The sequence below is a fragment of the Ascidia mentula genome, chromosome 7 (assembly GCF_947561715.1).
Source record: "Ascidia mentula chromosome 7, kaAscMent1.1, whole genome shotgun sequence".
In the NCBI taxonomy this organism is placed as follows: Eukaryota; Metazoa; Chordata; class Ascidiacea; order Phlebobranchia; family Ascidiidae; genus Ascidia; species Ascidia mentula.
Window position 1 is genome coordinate 16,178,869 of NC_138572.1, and position 27,923 is coordinate 16,206,791.

General features: G+C 36.9%; 2 protein-coding genes across 4 annotated transcripts; one reads left to right on the forward strand and one right to left on the reverse strand.

The window, feature by feature from the left end:
• The first annotated feature begins 1,261 nt into the window (after nucleotides 1–1,261).
• Nucleotides 1,262–26,517, forward strand: LOC145909689 (uncharacterized). The gene is made up of 9 exons (XM_082997043.1): nucleotides 1,262–1,353; nucleotides 1,505–1,616; nucleotides 1,709–1,762; nucleotides 2,347–2,475; nucleotides 2,564–2,647; nucleotides 2,703–2,993; nucleotides 25,913–26,025; nucleotides 26,178–26,316; nucleotides 26,382–26,517. The coding sequence occupies exons 1-9, from the start codon at nucleotides 1,262–1,264 to the stop codon at nucleotides 26,472–26,474; spliced, it is 1,107 nt and encodes a 368-aa protein (XP_082853169.1). The 3' UTR covers nucleotides 26,475–26,517.
• Nucleotides 21,359–24,670, reverse strand: LOC145908319 (proto-oncogene serine/threonine-protein kinase mos-like). Of its 3 annotated transcripts, none has more exons than XM_082995574.1 (8): nucleotides 24,499–24,670; nucleotides 24,036–24,219; nucleotides 23,166–23,857; nucleotides 22,741–22,879; nucleotides 22,507–22,572; nucleotides 22,365–22,418; nucleotides 21,704–21,772; nucleotides 21,359–21,509 (listed from the first exon to the last, which is right to left on the reverse strand). In XM_082995574.1, exons 3-8 carry the CDS (start codon nucleotides 23,618–23,620, stop codon nucleotides 21,498–21,500), a joined length of 795 nt encoding a protein of 264 aa, XP_082851700.1. In that variant the 5' UTR covers nucleotides 23,621–23,857; nucleotides 24,036–24,219; nucleotides 24,499–24,670; the 3' UTR covers nucleotides 21,359–21,497. The 3 variants fall into 3 exon arrangements, with proteins under 3 accessions (XP_082851700.1, XP_082851701.1, XP_082851699.1); XM_082995575.1 differs by having other exon boundaries at nucleotides 23,166–23,925; XM_082995573.1 differs by lacking the exons at nucleotides 24,036–24,219; nucleotides 24,499–24,670 and adding an exon at nucleotides 23,884–23,919 and having other exon boundaries at nucleotides 23,166–23,630.
• Nucleotides 26,518–27,923: the final 1,406 nt, after the last annotated feature.

Genomic DNA, 27,923 nt, shown 5'->3' on the forward strand with positions numbered 1-27,923 from the left:
TACCGGCTACAATTTTTTCACCTGCCACCAGCTCGGCAGGTTTTTCCTATTAAATTGTCCGGTCAGGAATTGACCTAAACCGGAAATGAGTTCTTCTTTTTTCCCATGTCGTTTTATTGGACGTCACAACTTGGACATGCGTTGAACGCGTGATTACAATGACTTTGGTTTTAACTCTCGGTCATAATATAGTTATACGCTTTGGACCTTTTTTAGTATATACATGTGTTGTGCGGCGACAAGCGTTTCGTTTACTAAATGTTTTATTGGTTCTGGTCAAGAGGTGACTGGAAATATTGTCAAAAAGTTGTTGGCAGAAACGCCAACATGTTGCAACAGTGCCAGTGGTGGGATTATTTTTTTTTAACATCCGCAAGGACCCTGGACCGATACATCAGGATTCATTATATACGTGGTTATTTGGGACTTCTACTGAAAGAAGTGATACACAGCCCTACGATACACGCTTGCTAACAACCGGTTCGCGGAGGTCATTAAAGCCACTACTGAACAGCCAGCGCCCAGAACATAAGCGTGTTGCCAGGTGCTGCAAACATTATCAAAATTCACGCTCGACTAAAACATAAAAACTGCCTCAGTAGGCGTGCTTATGACGAAGTTCCTTTGACCGCTTTGTTAACCAATCTACCAAGAACCTGTAGAAAAAAACAGCTTTATAACCGGAGATGAAAAGATTTGTGGATATAGCCAATATTTATTGTGTGGATTTGGCAGGCCCCACGAAAGAAAGTGTGTAATAATTGCGGTGAGCCAGGGGCCATTACCACTATAGAAGGCCCATGATAAAAATATGTGGGAATGAACTCCATTGTTTCCCTTCAAACTCAAGAATTGCGACCTGTAATTTCATGTCATCTCCAAAAAAGGTTGTCGCCACGACATTAGGACCCGGGAATCAAAAAATGTCAGCGAGGAATATTTTTAACGGCCTTAGAAGCCTTTTCACATTTGAGGATTATGAATATTCTTGAACGTAGTTGCGCATACTTGCCTACGGTTAGGTGTGTTTGGTTCAATATATTTATTGTTGGTTAAGACTCAGAGGTAAATTAGGATATTGTCGAAAAGCTCATTGGTTTGAACACCGACCTTTTACAATAGCCGTTACCCTCATTTGAACATGAACTAAAAGAATCAAACCTTACCTTGTAGCAAGACAACATTTGGTAATGTTGTTTTATTCTTCGTATATCTGCATAAATATTACTTGCTTTTGAAGGTGTTTTGCTTAATTCATACAATGGGACAAACCAACGAAAGTTGCAGCATGTCGAAGTATAGTTTTGACAAAGGTGGTGTAATAGCCGAAAACGATGGCGTACAAGTCCGCATGTAAGTTGCAAATGTTGCTTAAAAAATTGTCGGATATATTTATCATCAGTATTTAATACTACACGGAAAAACACAGTAATATGGTGCAATATTTAAATGTATCGCTTATATTTACAGGATAGATTTTTCGTAAAATTTTTGATTGTTTCAGATGTCGGAGAAAAGAAGATAATCACATTTTTGCTGCAAAAATTGTCGGCCCAGGATATTACGGAGAGAGGGAAAATGAAAGGGAGATTCTTGACAAAATCGACTGCGAAAATGTGATCAGATTTTACGATTACTTTCAGATGCATTTAGAAACTTATTTTAACTGAGAAAAAATCAGTGAATGTCAGTGTATTTTTGTTGTTAGGGAAATGAATACAATTACTCCTTTCTGGATCTCTGCAGCGGAGATGCTTCTCAAGTACTTTTGTATACCGTTAATTTGTGTATTGCATATTAAGCATCACTTGAACAGCTTTACCTTAGCATCACTTTACCAATTTATCCTTGTGCAACTTTGATGATCCAAAAATAACATAAACATGTTACAATACGTCATTAACAACGTTTAATTTGGCCACCGCAGAGGTGAAGAAAATATCAATATAAAAAAATAAACAAAAATTCTAAAATCAGTTAATAGAACGTAGCATACGAGCGTTCGTTTGTGGTAACTATATTAAAATTGTCGACTTAAAGTGACTTTTACTTGTAGTGTTTTTCCAATATAATGGGTTTGGACACTAAAATTTGCCACGAATAAATACAGTGGATCCTCTAAATTGAAAAATATTAGTGCTTGTGTCTTTTTGTTGGTAGGAAAAACAATTCAGCTGCTTTATTATGGAACTCTGCAGCGGAGAAGTTTCTCAAGTATTTCTACATATTGTTAATTTCTGTATTGCATATTAAGCTGTAGTCGTTTTTATTTTTTCATGAAAACTTGTTGACATAAAAATAAATTATAATTTTGCTGCTGTTTTCATGGTTTTTATGTCTTTTCAGTGGGTTGCCAACATGAAGGGTAATTCTAGTGATCCAATTGATCCCGAAACGGGAATGAATTTAAAGAAAAGTTTCTTGGAATATTTTGATGTTGGACCACTCGACATACTGCGTCAGTCCATTACTGGTGTAAAGTATTAACATGAAACTGGCATAGGTTTGTACACAGTCGGCCACGCAGACGATTTCTCAGCTTATTTGCTTGTTTTATGTTCAGTTCACGGCAAAATCAACCCTGAAAAAAAAAGTTGTAGTAAAAGTTACTGACTTTGGTTTCAGTAGACAGAATTCCAGATTAATGGTAAGTAGAACATATTTTGCAAAGAACACATCAACAGGATCACATTGTTTTTCAGATAAGGAGCCATGATATATTTTCTCTCGGTGAATACATTTACTACGTTCTTACTATTGGAGGATCCATGTTTCAAAGGGAAACAAAACAACCAATCAATTTTCAAAGCAGAAAAGCGCCAGAATTCCATGGTTTGGAACACTCTGCATTGCTGACAATGGAACAAAAAGTAACTACCCGCGACCTGCTGAAAAGAATGGTTGCCGATGATCCTACATGTCGGCCAAACATTCATACTGTGGAAATTCATCCAAGATTTTGGGAAGACAAACGAAAAGTGGAATTTTTTGAGGTCAGTTCTGTCTTTGTATGCATTCGTTTGAAGCATTCCTTATAAGGTGTAACAGATTCACTTAATAAGTAAAATTTAAATCTGGTAAAAAATACTTTTTTTTGTGGAAATACTTTGGTTGCTTAACCCAATGGTTTTTAACAGAGGACGCAAACAAGAGCGCATCGTGACGTGAAATTTCAGCACGAGCAAAATTAAAAAAAATAACGCAAAGGGTTCGCGACCATTCTGACGTCATCAAAAGGGGATCTGAAGAATGAAAACTACTGGCTAAACCCATGTGTTTTTCTTTCTGGCAGGATATAAGACGTGTTTTGGAAATTGACGACTACATTGACATAGAAAAGTTCAACATGTTCAATGAAGCTTATTTGTCTGATTCACAATATAGTGGCGAAGAAAAGTACAGAAAGTTTAACTTAACTGGCGCCACCCCAAGGTTTAATCGTAACAATTGCAATGGAATTCAACACATTATTCGAGAGTTGAGAAACAAGGTAATATGTTTTTATCAACATAAAATCTATTTAACAGAGAGCAAATGAAATGAAATGCAATTGTGTTTGCACAAAAAACAACAACGCCGATGAACAATTACAAAAAATAAGTTTCCCCTTGTCCATTACACACCACAACGTACCTGACGACGTGTTACGTAGTAAATATTTTGGACAATACCAACACATAATGATTGAAGCTTAATGTTTTTATGTGAATTGTCACATGTCCTAATGTTAATTTACAATGTCAGGCGACCCATGCCGCTCAGCTGCCAAAAGAGGAAATGAGTTACTTCGGTTTAACACCAGGACGGGAAAACGGAAACAAGTTTTTGGGGCGATTTCTGGCCAACTTTCCGCACTTGCTCATTCACTGCTACGAGTTCTTCCGTGAAGACAGTAAACTGCCTAACAGAAAAAAATATTACGCATAGTTATTTAACATTTGGAAATTGTTGCACAAAGGTAGACTTATACCTATTGACTTGTACTTGTTTCCGGTTGACTTGTGTAGAAGTTGAATTTTAGGCATTTTAATAGGATGTAGTATTTCATATACGCGAGCTTTGAGAATTGTCAAATTGTTGCCTGTACATATGTGTGTTTATTGTACATTTAGTTGCAGTCGTTTGTAAGATTCAAGTTTCTAATGTACTTTTATCAAAACTTTGATGATCCTACATGATGACCACGTTAAAATAGGTCACGGACTCGGTTAAGAGGAAGTTGAAATTAGTGCAAAAAGGTTAAATTACCACATCACCAACACAAAGAAAATTCCGGAGTTGTTCAATTTGCACGTGAGTGTTAAGTAAACCCTGTTTCCCATGTGGACTGTTAATAAAGTGCTAGTCTTATGTTATAGCGTAAATTGTTTCCTCTCGTCTGGGATGTTTGCAGTCTGGTGCTTGGTTATTCGATTATGTTTCTATCGGTTGTCACGTAAACTGCTTGTGTGAAAAGGATTAAAATTAACCTTGACTGTCCTGGTCCTACAATTGGCACTTAGCAAGAATAAAATTGTAGATATTATTTGGAAATATGTTCAAGCGGATGTGAATAAAACACACATTCCTGGAAGTAGTTGCTTTGTCGTTTAATGTGGTTGTGTAAGATGACGCAAATATAGCACTTCGATATGCAGCGGTTCTTGATCCGGCAAAGTTTAATATAAAACAGGTAAATGGAAATCAACTTGAATGTAATCTCTTTCCACAAGTGTAAACTACACTGATAACAACAAGGGGCAAGAATTTGAAACGGCTTCAATGTGTGAACGAAAAAAGAAATAGCAAATTATAAAACAATTTTGGTCAAACAAATGCGCGTAAGACATTAGCTGACTGCAACACGATTAGGTGCATTGAATTGATGATGACATAGCAATATTTCAGCTTAGTAATTATAAGATCGTTGATTATGCTTTTTAGTTTAGCGTTTACTTTCACATACCGAATTTCAGTAAATTGTAAGGTTAAATAAGGACGTTCTTTGTAAACCTTTGACATAAATCACCAATACCATTTATGCAGGAGCATTATCCAACCACCATTGTTTGAAACCAGGGAGATACAACATTGGTCGACGATCAGCATCACGCGAACTTCCGAACGGGAATAAATATTTTAGATGTGTAATTAAGTAAAATCTGACTGCCAATGAAAAAATATAAAAAAAAGTAAATAAATCCGAAGCAAAACTCTATGGCAAAGGCGAAATATGCACTTACACCACACCACGACACGCCAAGGAAAAGCAACGAAATGATTAGAAGAAAAACAAACAAAAAGTATCTTGTGCGTAGATAGCACCACACAATTATGTGGAAATAACACGCCACAAACAAAAGCAAGCAAAAACAATCACAGGGCACATTGCAAATATATCAGTACAGAACCAAACACATTTTATTTGCAAGCAGGTGTAAAGGCCCTTTTAGACTACAGACGATTCCGTGTTTGTTTTATTGTGCGCGCGTGCTGAGCTGTGCTGGGATGGGATGTGCCGGTCTGTGCTAGGATGTGCTCGCTTTTGCTCGATGATCATAAATTCGGGCACAGTTGGGCACATTTCGGCACACATTGATGTGAAAGTGCAGCGCGACTGCCTAAAAGTAGAGGACATATATTGTTTTAGTTGTGGTTGTGTGATGTGACCGCGTTTGACATGTGAGCGATTGTTTTGAGCGTATGAAATGGTGCCGTAGCTGCATTACAAAGCGGTATGTGGAATGGCGTCTCAGCGGGCTGCTGCTGTGGAAAACCATTGTCCTGGTTCAATTATACCATGTTTGTTTTCATAATCTGTGGTTTTTGGTTCAATAAACTGTAGTGTTACCTTGCGTCGTAAAAAATTATGTAAAACAGGACATGTCGTAACTATGTAAAACAGTACATGCCCTTTGTTCATAAATATCTACGGCCAATAGAAACAACTTCAATTTGTACTTAAAATATCGCTGGCGAGGCAGAGAAATGCAAGGTGACATCCTTAAAAAAATATCAACGTAACTTGTCACTTGCACTTGTCGTGCTCGATTATTCCAGTAGTGTAAACACCGTGTGTGCCAGACTGTGCTGTGCCGTGCCAAACTGTGTTCGTGTGTTAACGGGCCTTAACTATGCTCTGCTCGTTGATCTGCGCCCGTGTCCTGTGCAGCCACAGGTCCTCACATATATCCAAGGTTTCTGCACGAAAGTCACACTATAACAACGTTGTGGCGAGGGTTTTTGACGGAAAATGTAAATGTGATTTTTCCTGAAATGGTTGCCTAGTGCTGTGGCGTCATTGTTTAATAGGCATTGAAACTTGTTCCACGTCGATCTGTGCGTGTTAGCGGGTGGAAAAATGGATTTTGGTCTGCCCAACATTTTGAGCCCCGCATTCTGAGGCCCGCATTCTTTGCATGGCGCCACGTCAATGCCGTAGTCACTATATGTTAATCGCTGGCGCAATTTGATTGTACCGACGGTGTGCACAGAACGGTCGACTCATATTTACCATGATGGACACATAGCGCAAAATGACCATACGGGGCTGATTGGCCACTCCCTAAATGCTCTATTTGATGAGCTATGTGTTTGTAGTTGCACAGTTGCTGTACAATAGTTTGTCCTCTTCTGTAAACAATCGCTGCCTTAATCTGCAGATGTAGTTGTTTAGGCGACAGTCGTAGGAAGTTGGGGAAAATCGTGGCCCAAATAAGTTTGCGCAGGCGCAGTGCCATGTCCACTGACTCTTTACGAGGGAATGTGGATTTCGATGTACTTGCTGCGGACAAGTTATCCTGAGCAGTTGGTTTGGTGTAGTTTGTGGTTTTAAAGCCTGCCATTGACGTCGGGTCGAACGCATGACACAGTTGTAGCTTGTCGAAGTGTTAGCTGTAAGCCAGTTATTAAAAAAAAAATTCAAATCCTTATTCGATAAAATCTAATGCCATCCACTTTTTTGGATTTTCGAATTTGGTTCTCATATGAACGGGACACAGATATGTTGTTCCATAAAGGACCTGACTTCCGACATCTGCTGTTTTACGATTTGTATCAAGAAGGAGCTGAACGCCCAAAAACGTTGTCGTCACAGGTGACAAGCAAAGTTTATGTGAGAAAAGACACTTAAAGTTTAACATACCACAGAAACAATTTTCAGCGCGATATTTTTCAAATTTCAGGGCTGTTATCTTCTGTAGGAGCAACCGTCTGCAAGAATAATTCAGAGCATGCGCTTTAGGACTTGACTGTACAGATATTTCTGAAAAAGGGCTTTCGGTTGCATTTAACCCATGCTGGTGTTTTTTTTTTGTTTCACTCAATGCAAGTGGTAATCTTTTTTTGACCACAGGTAAATAATAAAAATCATTGCATAAATTGTAACTGCTCTGATGTCAGCATAAGAACAAACCATTTTTGGATGATCACGAGCAAGTCATCATTTTCTTTTGTTCTTTGATTTGCAAAGATTTCCGTTTCATTACCATTGTTCTTAATTGGGTACACAGAAGCATGCAAACTTTAATTAAGGTTGTTTGAGACTTAATCATCTTGAAATACGACAGATCCATTGACAAAATTACATCTCAACATGAATAATGAAGTACAGATCTCATGTGTGTCACTATCTCAGATTTCCTCATTCTGTTTGAATACAAAAATCAAAACTCTACATACATATGATGGCTTGTATTTACAAAGTGTTCCACAAACTCAGTTAGTCAAGTATTCATGCACGTGTTTAATACAAATACAACTTGGCAGCAAACGATCAGTTATTTGGCAGGGATGTACATGTATGTCTTTGATTGCAACGATCTACGATCAGTTCTCTCGTTACATCTTCCTCTTATGAACCAAGCAATCATCCCCAACACAACAACAAGCAGAAGAACGACAAATCCAACTGATATGTAAACACCATTCATATCCTGTAAACCTTCAATTTGCAACGCTCCTTCCACCTCTGCATACAAACATATACTAAAGTAAGTAAAAATTATGTAAATATGCTGAATATCAACATGCACATATCACTAAAACGTTAGTAAATGTTCACCAGTGTCAAAAGTTGCTTGGTTAACGGAACATGAATGATTATAACTAGACTTAAAATATTTCTAAATTTTTCAAAAATTTCTAAATGAAGAACGAGGCATAATAAATTATAATAACTAAGCTTTGTTCTCACCAATGCAAGTTTTTTCGTCCTTCCCAAGATGCCGGCCTTTAAAACAGAAACACTGAACAAGATCTCCAAGATCATCGTTACAGAAATCTGAACATCCACCATTATCCTATACAATATACAGAAATCTTGTAGTTACCATATTAACGAAAAACATTCATTTCCGAAGAAGTGACCACTTGAAAAAATCTATATTTGGTGTGCGAATGATTGCGGAATTGAATTAAAAACAGATAAGTTTATCATGTTTTTGTGTTATTCGATATTGCAAGACTGGCAGACTACGTTTGCATTATAAATTTGACATTAATTTTTAAAATTAGCGGTGATTACGTGTCAATCTATTACGTCATCGCAAAATAGCCTGCAAAATTTTGTTTTAAAACAGATTACCCTGTTTGCACATAGCTCCTTGTACCATTAACCGGCATGCTGTAAACCTGGCTTACTTTCGTTGCGCAATGTGATTTCGTTCATATTTTGTATCACAATATACCGAGGCAGCTAAACTTGTGCTTCCTCACCTTTCCACACAAATCCGGAGCTGAAACGTAGAATGGTCCAACGGTTAAAATCTTTTCTATATCCGAATCAACTGATCGCCGTTCACGTCTTTGTGAGCAATCCTGTGAAACACATATGACTAAGAATTATCTTGAACTGCAATGTATTTTCACTATAACTAGTCCCAAAAGGTATCCCATAATCAGTTTTGTCTTTGCGTAAAGCAGCCAGTATGTTACTGCGTATATAAAACCTCACCGGTTGTTGGCAATCGTCATCATCGGTGTTATCGCATAACCGCACGTAACAGTGAGCGTACAGTGATTGTTCGTTCACAGACACGTTGTTCCACACGAATGAGCGAAATTTAAAGATACCGAAAGAAGTTTGGTAGTTTCTCAAAATTACAATTGAATCTTCTGACTCCATCTCGTGGACGACTATGCAACTGCGATTATATGATTTTACATGTAAACTTTTTATATTTTAACACAAACAAATCGGTATTAATTTCAGATGTCTTCAAACATTTTTAAGCAGGAAAGAAATAAAGTTATATAGACCAGTGTTAATTTGGTGGCCTGAAATAATTTTAGAACAAACAAAGAATTTAAATGAGCAATAGATTGTAGGATTAAAAATATATAAAGTTTAATGCTGATGTTTTCAAATCAATTTCGCTTGAACAAAATTGACAGGAATGTATTAACAAGGTTTCGTTTTGTCGACTTTTTACCTTTCGGTGATGAGTTCGTATTTCAAACCTCCTTCATCAGAATCCAAGTTGCTGACCCAGCATGATTTTAACTGACAAATAGAGTTTTAATTAAACAATGGCTTAACAAGGAATCCTCGCATTCATCATTTAAAAAAAATGTCTAATAGAAAACATACATCATAAATAAACAATTTATTGTCAGTGCCGGATTAATAATTTCGCAAACAAAGCAAGCGCCTTTAGGGCAAGCTAAAAATCCAGTTCACTTAAATAACTTGATGACATAGGTTTTAGGTTTTGGATTAAATAAGTCTAGTGATCAGCAAAGTCATCGTAACTAAAGTTTATTTACTCCCAAATTTGACTTCGAGATATTCATCATTAAATTTATTCATTTAATCCAGTGTTTCTATCCTATGCTAACGCTGTATACGTCTGTTTTCAGGCCACATTTATTCAACTTGCCCACGTACACCGGAGCCCTAGCACAGCATACTGACACATTTATATTTTAAATTATTGCTGAATATTAATACGCTTAGGTTTAGAGATTACCACAATATTGATCTGTTCACTTGTTGCCAAATCAACCTTAGCGTAAACGAAGTTTGGAACTTGGACGATTGAATTTGATCTGAGTGAATTTTTCATTTTCTCGTCACTAAACAACTCAAATCTGATCGTAATATTCCCGACACTACGATGTGAAGTCAGAAAACTCTCTTTCCTGTTAAGTTTCGATAAAGGGCATCAATTTCATCAAAGAAAATAAACCTATTTCAATACATACAGTTGAGTTGATATTGCTCCGGAAGCAGTTTTGATATCTCTGTTTAACATTCCTGGAATAACGCACGATATTTCCCAGATTGGATTGTAAGATGTCCGTCTCACAACTTGAGTGGTAAACTTGTAATTGCGAACTTGGTACATGAAGCTTACGTTGCTTTGGGATTTCTTTGAAAATATATTGAGTATATTTTATTTAAATAAATAATCACAAAGACAATTCTTTGTTCAGTTGGTCGAAAGTGCAATTTGTTAAATGTTTTTTTGGAGGTTCATGACATGGTTTATCTCAGTAGAGGATAATTGTGAACTCTTCCCTTACAAAACTTGAGTTGAATTTAATTTTCTATGAAAGTAATTCAGAGAAACTTTCCAGAAAATCGCAAACCATTATGCGGTTACTCACAATTAAACAACTTATCATTTCAACATTTTATGGCGTGATTGACGTCATTTATGTCATGATCGCTTCATATCTTGGTTCAAAACTCTTAACAAAGTTGGCGTCGTTAACGTGCAAAGCGAGTGTAGATAAGAAAAGTCAAATCTAACACGAGACTTATCTATTGACTAAGATTACGTCAGTAGGTTGCATTCACTTAAACTACCCCACTTTTAGTACCTAATAACCATGTTACTATTAACTGTATTATGGAACAGATTATTTACTACCACCTTCAATATATTCAGATGTACATCGGGCAATATTTCTTAGCTAAACATAGGTACCTCCAGACTTGAATGACACTCGTCCAGTTCAAATTGGAAAATAGGATTTGTCGCTGCAGCTTTACAGTTTCTAGGCAGATAATCTAGACTTGTCATTGTATGATTTGAAATATACAAAATATCTTCTCGTTTTGCTTCCAATCTTTTCAACCCATGGGAACTGACACTGGAATAAAAGTTGTTTAGATAAACTTCAGATTGGCGAAGTTGATCTTGTAAAATGAGTCGCTAATTTCACAGCTTAAAACAAACAGAAAATTATACAAGTTTAACATTTGGTTTATATTTTTAACCAGTTAATAAAATGTAGATGTCCGACATCTGAATGACAGTGCGATATCCTCATTGAAATTTGATTTTTTTGAATCTTACTTTAACTTGATAGAATTGGTGTTGCATTCCATTTCATCATACATCTTGCAATCTAAAAATAAAATAATTTTCTAGTTTCACCTTTCACGATTCAAATTGTGTTAAATTGAGAGCAAAATCATTTCTGGGTTAGAAAACATTATTTGCTTTCTTCATGATTTCTTCTCACTTGATTCACTTAATTAATATTCTTAGTAATTCTATCTGAATGTTATGTTTACATTAATTACTCGAAATTTAAAAAATTAAAGCAGCTTTCCTTCACAGAGTTAACTTTGCATCGAAAAGCAAAGCAAGAGCTTGCAAACACAAGAAGCGCATGATGTCGGAGGCAAAGCGATGCAAAAGATCGCAAACGTCCATGAAAATTACTTGGTTTCAAAATTGCGCTGGCTAATCACAATGTCATCCACGCACTGAGTATTTCACTCAACACAGTGTCCGCATTGATGAAATATTTAATCGGTTTGTGTGTAAGTTTCTCTGTATGATCGGTTGCTCAACTTGTTCAATTCACTTCATTAAGTCTGCTTCACAATGATTTAACACAAACCTGAGTTGATGTTAATTGAAGGATGAGGAGTGTCAGGGTAAATAACGAATATTTGAATATTAATTCTTCTGGCTTGAAGTTTTATTGTTTGATCCCTGCCAATAATTACCCCAGGATGTGAAGGATCATCGGATAAAATCTATTCAACAACATTTAACTGAATAATAAATAGAATTTATTTTGTTTAACTTTAAAAAGACACACAGGCAAAACTTCGTAACTTACGTACAGTCCTTCTGGGCTGCCCCCAGTATTACGGAAACGAGAATGAACATCGGTAGCACTTATTGTGAAATTACATCTCACTGGACTTGTTACAGAATAATTACAAGCTAGGTTTTGTAACAAGTTCCCACTGCTCGAAGTTGGGAGAACAAGAGTTGTTGGAAGGTTGTCCACGTTCAACTCCGAATCACAAGAATTTTCGCTGACTAAACAACATTCCATGATTCACATGCTAGGATAAGTTTATATAAATTAAGTTAAACAGATTTTCGAATCGGACAAGTGCAGTGTATTCGAGCCCAACACGACTATGGATTCAAATTTGAAATTGTTTCCCCAAATTACAACTGAACAGTCCCATATTGATGAAAAAGTGCATATACTGTGATGTGTTTATTCAATAGAAGATCATCTGTGCAAGACCTTTTGTTTATACAACAGCTGCAGAAAAAGCCACAGTTTCGACTTGCTAGGTCTTATCAGTGCAACATCAGTTACTTGTGAGGTAAATAGCCGGGCGGAGAGACTTTGTGGTGATTATGCAGTTGCAGACACGCCCTGGGTACCAAACTAGGTATTCATGGGTAAAAGTGGATTAATCCCAACTATTTAGTTTGCGCGACCCCACAAAAACGACAAGTAATTAACGGCACGCAGCAGCTAACCGACGAGCAGCCGTATCGATTGCTTTGGTCAAACTTTGGGTTAACTTCAGTTTAAATTCAATCTCCAATTTTGATGAAAATACTGTATTTTAACTTTAATTGCATGTTGTATTAAACGTTTCTACAGTATCCGATTCCTTAATATTCTACAGAAACAAAAACGTTGCAGCCTTAAATATACTGGACAAGAAATTGATGACTTATTAGAAAAACACTTGGTGTCAACTAGGTTAAAAATGATATCATAAACATAATTTTTAAATCTGATCGTGGTGCGATGGCAGAATATCCCCGGTTCGAATCCCGGTGTCGACAAATAAATATATGTTTGTGATACGTACTACTGATATACGGTGATGGTCACCTGCACATATGTGAAGCTAGTCGGGCTCGTTGTGAGCTCGCGCATATGTGTAGGCATCCACTATATACGTTTAGACCGAAGAGTTCCTATATTTCAGCGCAAAGGGCGGAGGACGCCTGGAAAGCCACAGCTCTATATTTTTCGTATCTAGCCCGGACTTTAGGTGAAAGTGGCATCAATGCAGTTTAAATTTGACTCCAATTAAACCAAATAATTTTAATTTCACCACATTTTGTGTTTTTTGTTGATATTTGTTTTGCAGAAGTTTTTCGACCAATTTGGTTTCGAAATTAAATATTTGTTTGCTTCCGAAAGTTTATGTATCCAGTGTATGTTTAAGCATGTTAGAGTTATGGAAATCATGGCATTATCTGAATCCATCGAAGCCTTACGACGAGTCTACCGAGAGTTTAAGTTTTGGTCAAACTTTCATCAATGACATTTCTTTTATCACTAACTTTAAAATTATTTGCGCATAAAACTTATTCAAACCTCAGGGCTGCAAAAATATTAACTCCCAATGGTTGCGTAATTTTTGAATCAAAACCAAAAAATGAATGTCTTCGAGTGATTTAAAAAACGAGTCTTACAAACTAAGTTAAAAATTTGATAAATAATGAATGCCGTTACGTCTTCACTTTAATTAACTAATGATGGTCAAAATAATTTTCCTGCATGTTTCTTGCATTGTTTGGTTTTAGTTTATTACCTTTCATGAATGAAAAGTGGGGTGGTGAACTTGAAGAAATGCCTCGCAACGTGGGACAACTCAAATACATGGAATCGGTTTCTGATTTCACAATTCCTGTTGTACTTCCATCACCAGTAAACGTTCCCAACAAGGCACCGTTTGTGTTGCTTCCTTCGTAAACCTACAGTAAAAGTATAACGTAGCATACCTTGTGTTAGTACGAAAAACGGAGAATTCCCTGTTCCACATGATCCAGTATTCGCATCCCAAACAAATTCTATTTTATATCTCAATATTTTACATGCGTGGAATTGAATTTTTCGGTTTACGTTCGGTTGTCAGTTGACTATTAATAGATTGGCACGTCTTGATGTAGTTGTTTACATATCGTTGGAGATTAACAAGTTGCAGAGCAAAATAAGATTTAACAGAAGAGAATACTTTATATTTTGTACCAAAAGGTTATTACGTAAGCTGTTCCGCATGAATGAGTTGTGTCTAAGGTTCGCTTTAAGGTCGTTTTAACATCAATATCAGAACATAATAAAACCACCTTCTCTTTTATATATTTTAAAAAAGTGTCAAATTAAAAGCAACCACAAATGTTACAGTGGTGTTTACGATCCGTGAAAATAACATTAGAATTTATCGTCATTATTATTATTTTTGTTTCTTTCGGTAGCGAAAGGAAATATTTATTAACTTGTAGTGATAAGTTTGGTTCACGTAAGACCTTCTATCACTTAAAATTAAGGTTGGTTTAGTAGAACAACAGAGCGAGTATTTTCACCGAACAAATGTTGTTGCCGAGTGTTCTGAAGTAGAAATGTATTGCAGCAACGCCACCGTTTCCAGTTGATAAAACTCTTCCATAATTTGTGCAGGAGGTGGAGATGGCAAAAGCAGTTAGGTTTCCACTATAAGCTGATGGTCGGCAAGATGATGACGATCCTCCGCCTACACAAGTATAACGTGTAATATGTCTTGTAATAACACATAACGACTTAAAGTAATAAAAAAATACCTGTAACAACTAGGCACAAACAAAAGAGCGAAATAATTCCCATTTCAAAGTTTTTCCTATTATCGTCAAATTCTAGAACGACAAAGAAATTATTCTAATTAAAAAACAATATGACATAAAATGATTGATGATAGTTACTGATTTAACTTGTTGCAATAAATCCCACTCATGAAGTTACTAACAATGTGAGCCAACTATAATACTTCGCAACAATTAACTTGCAAGTAATGCCACTAGGTGCGCCACTCCCACGCTTAGTTGCTATGACAACGGTATACACCAGCATCTTTAATTTTTCCACAAATCTAAAAAGCGATTACGCTCCCAATCGAACTATAAACATGACATAAACATTACACTATTGTTACCACATCATTCCGCTTACGTCGTTGGTTTGTGTTTGGCCAAACAATTGTGAACTTGCATTATCTCTAAAGGTAACCTGTTGTACATTAAACGCATACGCTTCATGTTATCGAGAAATGCAACGTTGTGACGTTAAACAGTTACGACTTACGTTATAGATAAACGCCCAACCTAAGAAGTTGCTAATTAAGATCACATTGTCAGCTACCACTGTTATTCGACAATTTCTTCAAAGTAATACGACCCAAGTAATTTCTAACCTAGTTACTTAGACCTTGCACTAATTTTTAACACTTTGCTTTAGCTGCCCCTCGATAACTACTTTCAAATAAATGGTCAAATGAATGCGGACAAACTGCTGCAAGACCCCGGCTTTATACAAAAACTGCAGTACCACTAAACACGTAGCAGGTAACTTCCCAACCACATGATGTCAAGTTGTTTCTACTTTTAGCAATCGCGACACGCAGTACCAAGCACCTACTTTATATACTAATTTAGTCTCCCACCAAACAACCTGAGATTAATCTTGTACCAGGTACTGAATGACTTCATAAATATGTGAATAAAAATGCGGTAATTTCAATGCGCCTCTATGACCAGAATATTTAATGTTTCAAACTTTTTATGATATGAGCAGACATTGTAGCAGTGGTGATGCGTAAAGATTTTACTTGCAAGAGTAATTTTACTCCAAATAGTCGCGCAACATGATAATGATTGACAGTAAATGTCGAAAAGCCAAACCGCTTAGGCAAAAACGATTCTTTGGCTATTGAAGAACGGCACTAATGTTTCGCATTGGGATTTATGTGTGAAAATTGCCCGAATGCAGCAAGGCCGGATTTGCCCGCGCGTGTCAGACAATATGACGTAAGGATCTGCATTAAAGCCTGGGGCAAAATGTTGAACTTTTCGGTTCTGATCGTTTTAATATTTCGCTCTGATCGAAGTTTTTTTAACTACGTCCACACTTAACTCAATGTTGCTTAATTCAATGGTGCGGCCACGTTCCGATCTGTTAAACATTTATTTCTTAACTGTTCGATCTCCCGTTGAAAAACAACAAATATACACGTTTTTTAAGAAAGAATGTATTTTTTCTTGCGGTTTGTTTTTTTGTTTAGTATAAATGTACAGTTATTAGAAAAAGTAACTCAAAACGGTTTTTGCTTGTGAGGTCACAAACGTTGCAACACTTTTCTTCCACAGGCGCGTTGTTGTTCTCACTTGAAATGCATGGAATTATCCGACCCATTCGGAATATCAAACTCATTCAACTATTATTGTTCTGGGTTCAACCTTTACGACTTTATAAATTGGGGTTTTAAATGTAATTCCAAAATTCTTCGCCTGACTTGCGTTCAATCTTTGCAAAATACGACGCCGAGCGTTTTTTAAAGACGCGTTTGTAATTTTCAAATGCAGGTTTTTGCGGCAGAAGATAATTTTAGTAATCGCGACACGCACCGCCAAGCACCTACTTCAGCTTCTAATTTCGACCCACACCAAACAACTAGAGATTAATCAAGTACCAGGCACTGCATGACTTCATCATAACACTGCAATCACAAGTATGCAGTAAACACGGTAAGGAGACTTGAACATGCGTGCAAGGCCCAGTAATGTTTAATATCAACGACTTTCAGGTGGTTATATATAGACATATACAAAGCAGATAATTAACAATGGAGAGTTTGTTCATCGTAAGCATGTAATCACATTTATTTCGGGACCAAACTTCACAAATTAACTCATGTTTGAAGATTGTCCATAAATGTGCATTCACCGCAGATGATGGAACAAGGTGCAACGTTTCGCTTGTGGCTTACAACTATATTTACTCGAATTTGATAGATTGCACCACAAAAAATATAAAAAGCTAGGTAAAAAATAAAAAAATTATCATCAAAGATAAAATTCCGATGGAAGCGCAGATTGCCACATGACATTGTTCGAGTTTGCGTTTCAAAGTTGCCCGAATGCAGCAAACATGTTTGCAGGGGCGAGTCAGACTAAATGACGTAATAATCTTCACTGACGCCTGGGGCAGAATGTTGTTCGTTACAGATCTTGAAAAAAGTTTTAACAAAACTTTGGTGACGTCACACACTTCACTTAGTTGTCCCTGACCCCAGGGTTGCTTGAATTTATTCAATATTTGTTTTGAATACGTTTCACTAATTTAAATTTACCCATTTTTTATTGCATTGTATAGATTTTGCTTGCGAGTGTATGTGCACTGTCTTCAACTACTAAGTAAATAGATGCTCTTTTTTAGTGTATATTTCTCACAGACAACCAGGCGAATTTTGCAAATATTGCATGATGCATGATTGTTTTTGTTTTGCTTTTCTCTGCGTAAACTTATAATGTGTGAAATATACACTAAAAATAAATTTTGTTTTTGAAACAGATTGAATTTTGTTTCTTAAACAGAATTTTCAAGAACACTATACATCATGGCGCGGTTTTTGCTTGTCTCTGTCAATTAATCGGGGAACAGACTATATTTTTTTCTGCCACCATGTGATCATCTTAGCGTCTTTTAGTGGTCACCGATATTGTTATCTACAGCTCTTCGGGCCAAAAATTATCAAATCGACGTTTCGGTTGCTATGATATGCAGTTGCTATGTATTATTCACATTTATCAACATTCTGTAGAAGTACGTTTGCAAAACAATGAATTTTACACAATGTAGAAAATTTTACAAAAATTAATATCTACATTGTCAATGTCTAATGTTATACCGCGAAAAATATACAAGAAGCGATTTAAACGCCCTGGTCAATTTAAACGTTCGCGTAACTGCGCAAGGACCTCATCGAAAAGACCCATATTGTAATAAGTTACGGAGTTGTGCCTTCTACCACATTCTGTTTCAAAAAAAAAACATTCTGTATAGACCACCGACAGCTCGCAAGCCCTGTCCATCAGTGCGGCGAATCGTTTTATGTGGCATTTCCCCGTCAACAATACGTTGGACGTTAATTGTTCGGAATGTATCAGTTAATAAACAAAAAGTTTAACTTCGAGAATACGCGGTTAAATTGTGCTGTGTTTGGTAGGAAATTGCCTGTGATTTGTTTGTTTTACATTCAAGCGTATTTAAATTTGGCTGAAAAATGTTATTCTTACCAGCAAGACATTACCTGAAAAACTGTGCTTTTGGGTTTTTTTGTGACCAGACAAAAAGACATTTTAAAAACCAAAATATGACCATTTCGAATAGTGGTTGTTGCAGAATGTTATTTCTTATTTAGGCTATACATTCAAGCAATGTATACAAATCTTTATTACACCCATGCATAAAATGCAACCGTCTCATTGTTGTAGCGCATTACCGCACATTCTAGTACTGTAATTTGGTCCGGTTTAGTCGTGGTTCCTTTTTTGAATTCATCCTTTTTAATATTTTACATAGTAATCTAAGATTTATGTAGATAAGGATCGCCTAGTGCACTATTATTGTGTTCTCTGTCTGTTCCGCGTATACCGTTAATGGTATAGAATGTCGTTTGTTTCGTATCGCTTGCACATGATCTTATAGATAGCGACAGTTCGCTTAATTGCCGGCTTGTTTAAACTTAAAGACCCAATGCAGCGTTTCGAATTGCTTACTTTCAAGCAATCATTTATTTTCGCTGTGTTTTATGAAATATGTCTTGATCGGCTGCTGTGCTGTACTTTTTGCTACCCCAAATCCCCGTTTTGGTATTTTTGGAAGTCACGTACGTGTCAGTGACTCAGGTGTTACGAATACAACACCGTCATTACACTGATTCTAAACCTGACACTGACAATTTGGGGTGCTCGACCTTACGTGGCGCAATGGCGGGCCTAAATAATAATATTCTTACGGTATGTGAAATACAACATGGTTGTTTGAAGGAAAAACATGGCTTCCATAGCCCTCAGAATAAAGAATTCATATTAGTTTCGTGAATAAGGTATGGCGACGCCCATTATACTTGCGAGTATCAACCCAAACCGAATTGAAAACAATCTGGCCACAACACACAGGCCATTGTTGCATGGTTGCAGTTCTATATTTATTTTCGGGCACAAGAAATACAATCTCCCGTAAAATATGTACAACACCACGACCCTTGAGAGAAATATTTCAAAGAAACCCGTGACGTCAGCATGGTTATATTCTTGGATGATCATAGTCCGAAAATAAATTTATCAGAATGGTGATTGGCAGTGATCGAAAAGATGAATAAAATTGTATACTTCCGTAACAATAGTGTCATCGTAGTGACTGCTGTCGTAAATATAACCATCCCGAAAAGCGGTTTTGCCTATAATTTCGGATGAGTTCAAGCAAGTTAATACGGATATATTGGATGAGCACCAACTGTCGTTGATCAAGTTTCGATGGCATCTGTCCGGTTCCTAGTTTTGTTAAAATATAATAAGTATCAGAAGTCAATACTTTCTCCGTTATCGACCGAGAAAGTTGTTTATTCGTAGGTTGTGACAAAACTTAACGACACTTTAATAAGCAAAAGTTTAAGAAAAATATAACAATGTTGTTTACACCAGTGACGTCATTCCAAGGCACAAACGTAAGGGCGACGACATCATCAGTCAGTTGAGAATATTGTGTTGCGTTTAGTAATAAAAATATTTTATTTGACGTTTAAATTGAAGACCAACGAATACTTAAATTTGAACTTCAACACACTGAATTTGAAGAACCTCAATTTGTTAAAAATGCATTAGAAATATTGCTTGGAGCGTGAAACTGTTAAATCGCTTTGCGATAATAAACGTGAGATAGGAAACTTACAATAAGACATAAAATATGCTGAAAAATCGATTTTAAAACAAAAAAGCACAGTTGGACTTGTGCAGACACGGAGCGTACTTTGGCACGTCTAAAGTAGATTGCGGCACCGAGAAGTTCGACAGCTTGATTGAAGCTTTGATTGCGACGTCATCAAAATTTAAATTGAAAGAGGGGACCGTACAAAAACGCGTCAATTGCATTAAAAGAAAACGTTTGCTCGATTTTATGTTCTATATTAAAAGGTTTCTCAAAAATTCATAGAGGTCAATACTTTAAAGCCTTTTCACTGACAAATAACAACGACAACAACAACAATACAAAATAAAATCAGTTTTGCTTGCAGTGATTTTGAAGCATTTCCACCAAATCCTTGTAGTAAGGATCTTTCTTGCCATGAGCTGACTTTACGATTTCTATGGCGTTTTCAAGATATCTTCAACAACCTTATGATCAAAATATTAGTGCAGTGATCGCCAAATATAAAGGGCCTGCGCAGTGGGGCGATCCCGCCTTGCTATGCGTAAGCATGGCATTACTTCTGCGTTGTCTGATTACGGTGGTGGAGATCCTCTACGCCTGTGAAGGTCGTCTGACAAGTTGTGCGTTTGCGCACCAATGTACCTTGGCCACAATATACCCCGTGAAGCCACTGAGCTCCTGTAGCTCAGTTGGTAGAGCGTTGGACCTGGTTAGCCCAGGGTCGTGTGTTCAAACCTCACCGGGAACTTGATTTTTCAGATCTCGCTCCGACTTGTCGGGAAAAGTGGCTGATCCAGCTTGGCTGCGATGCCTGTGAACCTTATCTTCCACTTGTTTCGGTTTTTCCAACCAGCTGTTCAGCTTGAGATATCCACGCCCACCACTGGGCTTTGTCGTCTTTTTGTAAGGCTGGTAACTTTTCTCTTTCTTGGACAAGTTCGACCATACGTGGAATGACGTAATCAGTATATATCTCGCTGGACAAAAAACAGGCAGTCGTAAATGAAAGGATTTGCAAAAAAATCCATGCAGCAAAACTGCATCAAAATCAAGTTTTCCTGGCGACCCCAACTTGCAATAGTACGTGAAATATGTACATGATTAAGGCACTTCAATTTATAACTACCGTTTATTGCTTATACAGCTAAAGTATTAGGAAAAAAGGGACAACACAACACGACCAAGTCCATAAATTTTCGATTCGTTGGGAAGTTGTCATGACAACAGGGATTACCACAAAACTCACCGAAGGGGGGATATCAGGAAATCGCCTGAATTTTCCTGACACATTTTGCTCATCTCCTTCACGTATATTTCCATCCCCATCACCGTGTTCTGGTGATTGTTCGGATGAACATAAGCCAGTTGGGCGACCTCGAAGAACAGAATTGCTTCCAAAAACTTTTTCTCGTTCCTTCGTCGATTCGCGGCGCCCTTTAACAAGGTAGCTTTCGCATTCAAGTTGGAGATGATGAATTCTAACACTTTTCCAGCTGTTTCTCTAGCGTGATTGTACTGATGCGCCTCCAGGATTTGTTTGTAGGTTTGTATTAACTCCCGACCTTGAAAACATGTTCTTTGCTGAGGGGAAACGTTAAGATTTCTGATTCACAAAATCATAAAAATCAACTTGAAATTCACTAAATATTTGAGAAACGAAGTTTCAATTATTTCCAAAATCTGTAAATCTGTTTGGTGTAAAGCCAAGTTTTTGTAGTTAGTCCTGACAAATACACGAATCAACATAAAATCGTACCTTCTCCTTGTTCGAACATCTGATCGAAATTAAGAATGTTGGGTTTTGAAGACGACAAGTTGGACGAGGCTGGGGATTAACACAGAATAAATATTTTGTGCGTGAAAGTTGTTGGTTTTTGTGTTCGTGACTGTTTTAGGGAAAGCAATAAACGTAATATACTGCATGTAACTTGTGGTTACACCAGCACCGTTGTTCTGTATATTACAATTCAATGTTGTTATTTCACTCTCTAGTTAGGGTTCGGGTCAGTTTCATAAACTAGTCCTTTGATACCGAACCTTTTTGTGGTTGCGTACCACTTGGAGGTAAAACAATTTCGACGCGTACCACCTAGTTGTGTGTTACAGAGTAACCTAGGTGATGAAGTAATAAACATTTTGAGATCAGAATTTTTGAATTCGAACTGATCCGCACCATCTGGAATGCCGTCGCGTACCACCGGTTGGGAAACACTGACTTAGTCAGTGGCATTGCTTACACGAGACCAAGTAACGGCGGTTATTATCGCGCAAAAATTATGCCAGGATAAGAGCATAATTTTCGTGCAAGTTATATCCGCCGTTTAAAGTTTATGCCGGGCCGCTGTAGTCATCGAAAGCCCGACAGGCCGATATTTCAAACATTGTTTAAATTTCATGCATTGCCTTGATATTCTTACTTTGGGCAGAAGGCGGAGAAGTTGGAAATGTGGATTTCTGTTGAGTTGAAGGCTCTGAAAGCAACAATGACATGCAAAATTACGATGTATTTACGCAGTAAGCAAGAGCTATGGTTTGCAGAATTGTCAAACACTTGTGTACCTGAAAAGCACAAGTCTTCGTTTCCATAATTAGATGGAGGTCGGTCAACATTCTGTTGTACAGGAACTAAAACACAGTAAAAATTATGTGTCGGTTGATCATCATGCGTTCGAGTAATTTAATGAAGTGCCCAAATACATTCTTCACCTGGCAACAAAACACTGCATTCCAAATGACGTACGCTTTTATATTTGAATAAGAGACAAGACTGAACTTAGTAAAACATTTCCTTACAGGGTCAAACTCATGTAGAGGGGAAGTATTGTGTTCTGTAAATGTTGGTGTGGAAAATTGCATTTTCTTCTGAATTTGAGATACTTGCAATGTGATCGCAGAAATATCTTGCAACATGGAAAGTTCCCCAAGCTTTTTACTAAAGAAATGCGTGCATGCGTACTTCAGGAATAATTTTGGGCTTGAAAAGTTAATCAAGCTTTTTTCTATAAAATATTTTTCACTGTTTAAAAAACATTTTCTTGAAAGGTAATTGGTAAAAACATACTTCGAACATATACATATTTAATATAAACAAATACAAAACACTTCTTTTCAAAATATTCCACACACACTTACTAATTTGACAGAAAATGGCAAAATGGTTTTATCTAAAATCAAATTGTCTTTTAGAAAAAAAGTCTGACAAAAAATTATGTGTGTACCTGACAGAGGACATATTGGCCCGCGTTGTAGGATTGTGTTGCCAACATCCCTGTATTACTGCTGATAATAGATCAACCATTTCATTTTCCTCAGGTGTTGTATCTTCTTTTATCTCAGAAACACTTATTGAAGGGCGTTGGCCACCCACGATTGCATCAATGTAAACATCAAGTGGTGTGGAACCCATTGGGTATTTTTGGAAGAGTATAAAATACACAACCATGGCAAAACTGAAAACATCATCTTCTTTATTGATGGTTGCCAACGGGTTGGAAAGTAATTTTGGAGATGCAAAGGCTTTTGTGTACTCCGTATGCTTTCTGCTGGAACTCATTGGTGTTGTTGTACTGACACAAGTGATTGTTGACAACTTGGCACTTCCAAAATCACCAACTTTGCAGATTAAATGTGCGGTGATAAAGACATTTTCTGGCTTAATATCACCATGAGTCATCCTTTTTTCCCTGGGATATTGTGGATGAAAGCCAGAGCTTTGGAAATATCAAAACTCATCCGAAGTTGCAACCCTGGCTTAAGCTCAACATGAGAATTAAGAAGCAGGGTACCAAGGTTACCACCTGCCATGTATTCCATTACAAGGGCCATGGTATTTGGCCAATCCGTCCATCCATACAAACGTACAATGTTGTCATGGTTGGCATTATCAAGCATTTTAATTTCATCAGAAATTCTACAAAAATTATTTTGAACGTCAACTTTTTGCCAAAACACATAAAATCACAGTTAACACCAATTCATCTGAAAAATAAACCAAATTTCCTTTAAAAGTTGCCCAAATAAATGCCGCATCAAATAAATTTTATTTTTTCTTTGGCTCTGTCACTTTATGCCACACAAGCATTACAAACCTGTTTTTAATGTTTATCCTTTCTTTTTTCCCACCTTGAACCCCAAAGCATTTAAGTGCAACTTTTCCAAAATTTTGAATGTCACCTAGCAACACAGTGCCAACCAAACCTGAACCAAGTTCTCCATCATCTGTGTTAAGACAGCGGATTTCTGTCACAGTTCTTGATTCCTTCATTGTGAAAACTGCAAAAAAGAAATGTAATCACAAACTCAACAAACATTATAGGCAAAGAAAACTCCAAGCAATAGGACATCAATAAATAGAAAATATAATGTTACCTTGATCTAGTCTAGTGTACAATCATAAATACTATTATAACCTCAAATAAACCTATTGATCTTAATCGGTTTTCAATAAGGCAAGGTTACAATTCATCAATAAAAACCAACATGAATATATAACAAAAAATACTTGAAAGTAAAGCAGATAATGTTCCAGAAATGTGAAACACAAAAACAAACCTTCTGAAAGGCAGAAGCAGAATCAACAGTTGTTAGACCAGGAGCAAAAGCAACAGCTTTAACAATGCATTACATGTAATTGATTTTTTGTTCCTTCATTACAACTTTAACAAACCACAAACAAGTTCCTCTCCCAGCATTTGCAAAACATGTGGGCTAAAGACAGACCGGTAACACCGTTTTCTCCAGTACATGGCGCTATTTTACTCCAGTAAATACGTTACCGGTCTGCCGTTAGCTCCAAGAAAAAGCAATTAGTTTGTTTAATTGCGTTACACATGATCAACTACAATGCTTTTCTCAACTCGTGCCGTATTTTCAGCATGCCTTTTTCATCACACACACACCCAGCTACACATTGTGGTGTTAAACTTCAGTGTTCATTTTAATCACAAACAGCAGTTCAATCAAAAAGTTGCTTTTTCAGCGTTTCGTTTACTAAATGTTTTATTGGTTCTGGTCAAGAGGTGACTGGAAATATTGTCAAAAAGTTGTTGGCAGAAACGCCAACATGTTGCAACAGTGCCAGCGGTGGGATTATTTTTTTTAACATCCGCAAGGACCCTGGACCGATACATCAGGATTCATTATACACGTGGTTATTTGGGACTTCTACTGAAAGAAGTGATACACAGCCCTACGATACACGCTTGCTAACAACCGGTTCGCGGAGGTCATTAAAACCACTACTGAACAGCCAGCGCCCAGAACATAAGCGTGTTGCCAGGTGCTGCAAACATTATCAAAATTCACGCTCGACTAAAACGTAAAAACTGCCTCAGTAGGCGTGCTTATGACGAAGTTCCTTTGACCGCTTTGTTAACCAATCTACCAAAAACCTGTAGAAAAAAACAGCTTTATAACCGGAGATGAAAAGATTTGTGGATATAGCCAATATTTATTGTGTGGATTTGTCAGGCCCCACGAAAGAAAGTGTGTAATAATTGCGGTGAGCCAGGGGCCATTACCACTCTAGATAAAAATATGTGGGAATGAACTCCATTGTTTCCCTTCAAACTCAAGAATTGCGACTTGTAATTTCATGTCATCTCCAAAAAAAGGTTCTCGCCACGACATTAGGACCCGGGAATCAAAAAATGTCAGCGAGGAATATTTTTAACGGCCTTAGAAGCCTTTTCACATTTGAGGATTATGAATATTCTTGAACGTAGTTGTGCATACTTGCCTACGGTTAGGTGTGTTTGGTTCAATATATTTATTGTTGGTTAAGACTCAGAGGTAAATTAGGATATTGTCGAAAAGCTCATTGGTTTAAACACCGACCTTTTACAATAGCCGTTACCCTCATTTGAACATGAACTAAAAGAATCAAACCTTACCTTGTAGCAAGACAACATTTGGTAATGTTGTTTTATTCTTCGTATATCTGCATAAATATTACTTGCTTTTGAAGGTGTTTTGCTTAATTCATACAATGGGACAAACCAACGAAAGTTGCAGCATGTCGAAGTATAGTTTTGACAAAGGTGGTGTAATAGCCGAAAACGATGGCGTACAAGTCCGCATGTAAGTTGCAAATGTTGCTTAAAAAATTGTCGGATATATTTATCATCAGTATTTAATACTACATGGAAAAAACACAGTGATATGGTGCAATATTTAAATGTATCGCTTATATTTACAGGATAGATTTTTCGTAAAATTTTTGATTGTTTCAGATGTCGGAGAAAAGAAGATAATCACATTTTTGCTGCAAAATTTGTCGGCCCGGGATATTACGGAGAGAGGGAAAATGAAAGGGAGATTCTTGACAAAATCGACTGCGAAAATGTGATCAGATTTTACGATTACTTTCAGGTGCATTTAGAAACTTATTTTAACTGAGAAAAAATCAGTGAATGTCAGTGTATTTTTGTTGTTAGGGAAATGAATACAATTACTCCTTTCTGGATCTCTGCAGCGGATATGCTTCTCAAGTACTTTTGTATACCGTTAATTTGTGTATTGTATATTAAGCATCACTTTGACAGCTTTACCTTATATTGTTTATCCTTGTGCAACTTTGATGATCCAAAATAACATAAACATGTTACAACACGTCATTAACAACGTTTAATTTCGCCACCGCAGAGCTGAAGGAAATATCAATATAAAAAAATAAACAAAAATTCTAAAATCACTTAAAAGAAAGTAGCATAGGAGCGTTCGTTTGTGGTAACTATATATTAAAATTGACGACTTAAAGTGAATTTTACTTGTAGTGTTTTTCCAATACAGTGGGGTTGGATACTAAACAGTGAATCCCCTAAATGAAAAATATTAGTGCTTGTGTCTTTTTGTTGGTAGGAAAAACAATTCAGCTGCTTTATCATGGAACTCTGCAGCGGAGATGTTTCTCAAGTATTTCTACATATCGTTAATTTCTGTATTGTATATTAAAGTGCATATGACACGGCCATGACAACTTTGCGTAAAACTAAAGGTACATCTACAACAAACATATATCCAAAGTTTCACGGTTCTACGTCAACTAAAAAATGTATAAAACTGCACGAAAAGTAACGGCGACCAAAAATCGTAAACCTTGTGCGCTAAGGAGAAAATGACATCACATAAGGCACTCGCGTCGAAAAAATGCATTGTTTAGATAGGAGAAGGCGCCTTTTTCTGCAGATATCGAATAGTTTCAAACATGGGAGAATCCACAGATTACGTTACCGTGAAGGTCAGGACAGGGTTTTGCATCACACAAAAATTTGTCATTGTGACGTCACGAATCAAAGGCTTATTTGTCTCTAATTAGCGGAAGACCACAGGGTATAGCAGAAACGACATAACTGTGAGTGGACAAAACGACAATGCTAAACTAACGGATTGTCTCTGTCGTGTTTTCAAAAGTTCATGTATCACGTTAGCGATCATAAATGCTGTAACAACAAGAACACCCTGTCCCAGTAACTGTTTTATTATTACACAACTAAATAGGACATAATAGGTCGAACAGCGGCCATCTGTCTTCAGCTTAAATTAACATCAAAATCCGTTTATTTCACTTGTTTCCTTTTTGTCCCCTGTTTAATGCAATATTATGCTTAAACCGGTTTTACAATATTTTCCATTCCTACGCATAAGGGTTGCTGCCAGCACTCGCGCACGACCGAAGCGCCTTCTATGACGTCACGCAACAATATCTCGCTTTCGCACGATTTCGTTCGCAGCGGCAAAAGTGCGACTTTGATCAGCTGTATCTCAGAAACCAGTCGTCGTATCAAGCTACTTTTTTTGCCAAAAATGTTCTAAAGTTATGAACATCTCTTAGTTTGATTATTAACATGTTTTATTTTTCCGTGTCATATGCACTTTTAAGCTGTAGTCGTTTTTATTTTTTCATGAAAACTTGTTGACATAAAAATAAATTATAATTTTGCTGTTGTTTTCATGGTTTTTATGTCTTTTCAGTGGGT